The sequence below is a fragment of the Microtus ochrogaster genome, unplaced genomic scaffold (genome assembly GCF_000317375.1).
Source record: "Microtus ochrogaster isolate Prairie Vole_2 unplaced genomic scaffold, MicOch1.0 UNK85, whole genome shotgun sequence".
NCBI classification, from domain to species: Eukaryota; Metazoa; Chordata; class Mammalia; order Rodentia; family Cricetidae; genus Microtus; species Microtus ochrogaster.
The window spans coordinates 1,243,851-1,249,044 of NW_004949183.1; the positions used below are offsets into that span (position 1 = coordinate 1,243,851).

At 46.5% G+C, this 5,194-nt stretch overlaps 1 protein-coding gene across 1 annotated transcript; it reads left to right on the forward strand.

Moving 5' to 3' along the window:
- The first annotated feature begins 2,205 nt into the window (after positions 1-2,205).
- On the forward strand, positions 2,206-3,461 carry LOC101996862 (EKC/KEOPS complex subunit LAGE3-like). Its single transcript, XM_005370675.2, has 3 exons — positions 2,206-2,673; positions 3,011-3,139; positions 3,317-3,461. The coding sequence occupies exons 1-3, from the start codon at positions 2,336-2,338 to the stop codon at positions 3,459-3,461; spliced, it is 612 nt and encodes a 203-aa protein (XP_005370732.1). The 5' UTR covers positions 2,206-2,335.
- The last annotated feature ends 1,733 nt before the right edge of the window (positions 3,462-5,194 follow it).

Consider the following 5,194-nt stretch of genomic DNA (forward strand, 5'->3'; position numbering starts at 1 on the left):
GGAACGAACCAGCATAGGACCAAACTAGACCCTTTGAATGTGGTTAACAGTTGTATGGCTGGGCAGACTGTGGGGCCACTGGCAGTGGCACTGGGATTTATCCCCACTGCTTGCACTGGAGTCGGTTACTTTTAAGAGACTGGCCACTGGGAATTTGTCCATGCTCCAGTGAGTATATGGGTAACACAGCTTGGACTTTGTATTTTTTTTCCTTTTTTTTTCTTCTTTTGTTTTGGGGGAGGTCACAAGAGTGGAGGTGGACCTGAGAGGACTGGGAGGTAAATGTGATCGGGGTGCATTATTGAAATTTACAAATAATTAATTTAAAAAAATTAAGTTAAGAAAAAGAGGGGAAAAAGAATTTCAAGGCAATGGTGGGCTCTAGTCAAGTTTACAGACTAGATAGCAAAAGAAGAAAATTTTATGAATTAATGTAATTCTTGAAAATTCACAGGGAAGTGACTCAATGGTGAAGCTGAAATTTCTCTCCCTGAAATCTATTCTCATATACCATACTTGTCAGTATGTGGTTGAAAAGCAGCCCACCAGCCTGATATATGTACCATGGTGCTGTTTGCAGTTGTACAGCACACAGAGACCAGCTCCAGACAGTGAAATGTATCTGTCGTATCCATGGCAACACCTTTGAGAAGCTGGTGCCCACTTGCCACCACTCTTCCCTCTGCTAGCAAGCAAAACGGCCCACCAAGAACCTATTCTTTAATCACATAATCAGTGCAATGTCATACACTGAGGATTCTTTCTGGACTGTACCTTGGAGGGGGTGATCCTGAGGGACCAGATACTGGAAGGCTGTCTCTGATTCCATGAGTGAAGGGAAAGGTAACATGAAAACTCTAGTGAAGGATGCTTAAGGCACCATGAACACTGACTTTATAACTCAAATTTCTGTATCACCCTGAGGTCTCTGTCCACCACCTCCACCACCACCACCTCCTCCACTCCCTGCCCAGGCTACCCTTGGACCTCTGTTCCAAATTTGGAACCACTCACCTCCAATAGACCAAGTCCCCAGCTGTCTCCTTTCTCATTGTTTCCCTGGACATATTCCCTATGCTATCAATAAGCCACACACTACACAAAACATCCCCAACCTACTTGGCTAGACTGAATAGGATACATAGGGGGAAAAAATCTGCTTACTAGTGCTCTGGCTGTGTGCCCAAGGCACTGATACAGCCTGTAGACCAAACCGTCATCCATTATGTTCAGAAAGGCCTGACAAAGGATGCCGTCTGTATCCTAGTGCCCTGGATCCTCCAGAGTCTGTCAAGACATCATGCCACAGGTATGAGGCATCTATGAGTCAGGTAGGAGTACATCGCCTGTGGCTCCTACCTCTCCATCACCAACAGGGCCACCAATGACTCTGTGACTCCAGAGTATCCTCATCCTTCATCCCCAACTGCAACAGCATCTTGGTCTTCAGCATGCATGGTTGCTCACCCTCTTTCTACACCCAAGAGGAACCCACAGTCTCTCACCACCTGAATTCATCCAAGCAGGAAACACAACTGGGCAGACCCCCCCCCACACACACACACACGGAACACAAGAGCAGCTCTACCCCTGAAAGCACTCATGGCTTCACTCAGAGTATAAATACATCTCTTCCACGTGACAAAGGGTGAGCTTGTATACTGGGCTCCAGAGGCTGCTGCTGTGACCAATGGTTTCTATAAGCCCACCCTGCTTGTGGAAAAGTTATCGAACTTACTCTTTAGTCACATTAATCAGTATCACTAGGCCATGCCCAGCTGAAGAGCACTGAATTGTGTACGAAAGTGTTGTGGGTCCAGGCAGAACAATTTGGGTGAGGCAGTTGTGCGGAACCATCATAGCAGGCTCCTAAGATGTCAGGGTGTTGAGGACACTGGTCAGTCAGCTTGAGCAGGTTCCGTGAATACCCAGGCAGCACCACTCACCCACTCCTGTTGCCGAGCTGAGCTTCCCGAAGCCTCAGGCTTGTTGGGATCAGTGCCACTCATGGGTGGGGCAGCTTGGAAGAAACCTTTATTGGAGGATCCCATTAGTACAAGTCCCTGGGGAAGGTACCGTGTGAGAGAGCTGTACTTTTTGAGCTCTCAGAGACGCCCCTCCCCCACCCGCTATGCCCCCATGCCCCTCCCCGTCTGAACAGAATGCTACTTTAGCGGGAACCAATCCTCGCGAGATCTTGTTTGCACACGCGCAGTTGGCTTCACGTGCTGTTCCCTGTATAAGCCCGCTGACGTTGGCACAAGAACTTCCTTGAGAGCGGTAGGGTTGTGTTAGTGGCACGGGTTAGGGTGCTGAGGGGAAAGCCAGAGTAGTTATGCAGGACCCTGATGAGGGCCTAGATGGGAGAGCAGGGGCTGAAGAAGGCGAGGATGGGCAGCAGAGTCCTCAAGCTTCCGAAGCCCAGCCTAGCTCTCAAAGTTCGGCAACCGAAGGTGACTATGGCACCTTCCCTCAGAGTGGCCCACAAGATTCCAGTAGCCCAGCTGCTCCTGGTAGCCGGGCTGCTCCAGGCAGTCCCAGCCCAGGGAGCCCTGTGGGGTCAGGTGCAGCTGCTGAAGAGGCAGCTGTCATTCTCCACAATGAGCACCCACCACTTCTCCCTGGACCCAGCGGAGATACTGCATCAACAACGGGAAATCGACTCCTGGAGTTGTATCCTTCCCTAAGAGACCCTCGCCAGGGGCTACTAGATCATAGGGACGCTAAAACTTCCATGGAAGGCCTTGGGGACACGGTGCACAGCTGACTAGGGAAAGGCCAGACGGATGTGGTGTGGGTAGTCCAGTGCGCCAGTTGACATCCTGACAGGACAAGGAGACTCCTTGCCTTAGCGGACTGAAGGGTGTAGAAAAAGACCCGAATCACTGGCGAGTGGGGAGGTGACTGGACTCTGGTGGCGAGAGGGCTCATTGCCAGGCAAGCCGAGGAAGTGTATCTAAGCAAAGGGAAACTAAGTGGTGGATGGTACCTTAACCTTATCTCCTCCCAGCTCTGTAACAGTGCCTTTCAGGTCTGCAGTGGAGGCAGACATGGCCCGCAGGTCCCTGGTCTCCACTGCCCGTCGCCAGCAAATGATGGTTCAGCAGGAGTTCACAGTGAATGCCACTGTCTTGTCTGTGTCAGTATTCCAAAAGCCTGGAGTAGGGGTGGCCTCAGGGTTGGGAGGCAGTGTGTACTCTAGGGTTGTCCTAATGGAGACACTGGTAGATTTAATGTGAGTGGGAAGACGTGGTATGGTGGACCTGAAGGGATCCCCCATCATTTCCCTGATAGTGTCTGTTTCTCTCAATTTTAGTAGGTGGACTACTGAAGACCCTGTCCTCTTCAGAATTTCCATCAACACTTTCCTTGACCAGCTCTCCCTGGTGATGAGAAACATTCAGCGCCTGGAGTTTGTGGCTGTTGTCAAACGAGGACGAGGAAGAAGTCGTGAATCCTAACATATTACCAGATAAAAGAAAAGTCATGGGGGTTTCATGTTTTGAGTAATTGTTATTTTGCCCTTAAAAGTTCAGTGTTTCAATACTGTGTGACACGTATTAGTCGCACGGCTGGATTTTTTTCCCGGTTGCTTAAGGAAAAGCAATTTAAATGTTACTGGACAAAATAGAATTTAGCAAATATTTTTCATCAGACTTTACTTTTGACTATGACAGAAACTGCCAGGTTTTCTCATCTGTGTGCTTCTGTGGAGGAGAAGTTCTGGAATTTAAATGCTTGAGTAGTACAAAGAAATTTAAGGAAAGTTAGGAGATGGAAGGAAACGTAAACTACTTAAATATATTCTTTGAGTATTTAATTGGTCTTTTTTATTTTAGCATGCAATGTAGCTTATTTCCTTGTGGCATTTCCATACATACTTCGTTTTTTATTGGTCTTTTCCCTTCTCTCCCTTTTCTTCACAGCTATCCCCACTTTAAGCCTATCATCTCCTGTATCCTTCCTTTTTTTTCATATCACATGTATTCTGACACCCTTCTCTGTTCTCTTCCATAAAGCTTTTTTCACCTCTGATCTCTAGTGTGGACTCTAGGGTTGCCCTAATGGAGACACTATAATAATAGTAGTTATATGCCTACTTCTGTTTCTGCTGACAGTAATTTTGACTTTTTCCCTACTGAAGCTAAATGTGTCTCAGTTATTCTTTGAGAGCATCCTTATATTTCTGAGACAATATGCTTTGGCTCATTTTGTGCTTTCTCTGCCCTAACCATGGAACCTATCAATTCTCTAATAAACTCCCTTCTCTTAGAATGTTACAAAACATAATCTTCCACAGCACAGAGCCCCTCATTGGTATCTTCAGCTGTGAAATCTCCCCATTAATGCACTGATTCCCAGACAGTGTAATTACCTTTCACTCTAGCTCAGATATAAATTCCTTACAATCTCTGTGATTCTACATAGCTACAATGGCCCCCACACAGTGTTCAGCAATCCTCTAGAGCAGCCATTCTCAACTTCCCTAATTCTGCAACACTTTCATACAGTTCAAGTTGTGATGACCCCCAACCATAAAATTATTTTCGTTGCTACTTAACTGTAATTTTACTACTTTCATGAATTTTAGTGTAAATATCAGATATGCAGTATATCTGATACATGACCCCTGTGAAAGGGTCATGCAGCCCCAGCACCACAAAGCTGTCTCAACTCACAACCGAGAAACTCTGCTCTAGACAATGGTGATGGAACTCAGCCCATTGTGACATTGTAACCCATCCTGAACTCTTCTTTCAATCACATAAATATTTAGAGCAAGTTTTCTTACCTTTTTCCACATTTGGACCCCTTTCCATATATATATTTACTATGGAGTCAATCTTTAGAATCCATCAGGCCAGCAAGACACTGTCATTCTCACTGAGTATGCCTTTCTCTCATAGATCTGTGAATCCTCAAAATCTTTCTCAGGCAGGACAGTGCTGTGCTCAGCAAGGAACCAATCTTCATACCAGTCTAACTCTTTTCCCAATGTCCCTGCTCTCCCCTGAGGCTCACAAACATAATGGCTTTGGGAAGCAGAGCACAAGGGATAGAGGTAGGAGAGACTGGCAGGAAAGTCTGCAGAGTTGCTATTTTTACTAATGATCCCATATTCATATCCCATGATGACTTCAGGTGGTAGTTGTCTTCCTTGCAAATGTCCAAGATCTTTGATAGTTTTCTATGT

Coding starts and splice junctions, on each gene's coding strand:
- LOC101996862 (XM_005370675.2), top strand. CDS start 2,336: ATGCAGGACCCTGATGAGGGCCTAGATGGGAGAGCAGGGGCTGAAGAA. Junction 2,674..3,010: donor GGAAATCGACTCCTGGAGTT/GTATCCTTCCCT, acceptor ATCTCCTCCCAG/CTCTGTAACAGTGCCTTTCA. Junction 3,140..3,316: donor AATGCCACTGTCTTGTCTGT/GTCAGTATTCCA, acceptor TCTCAATTTTAG/TAGGTGGACTACTGAAGACC.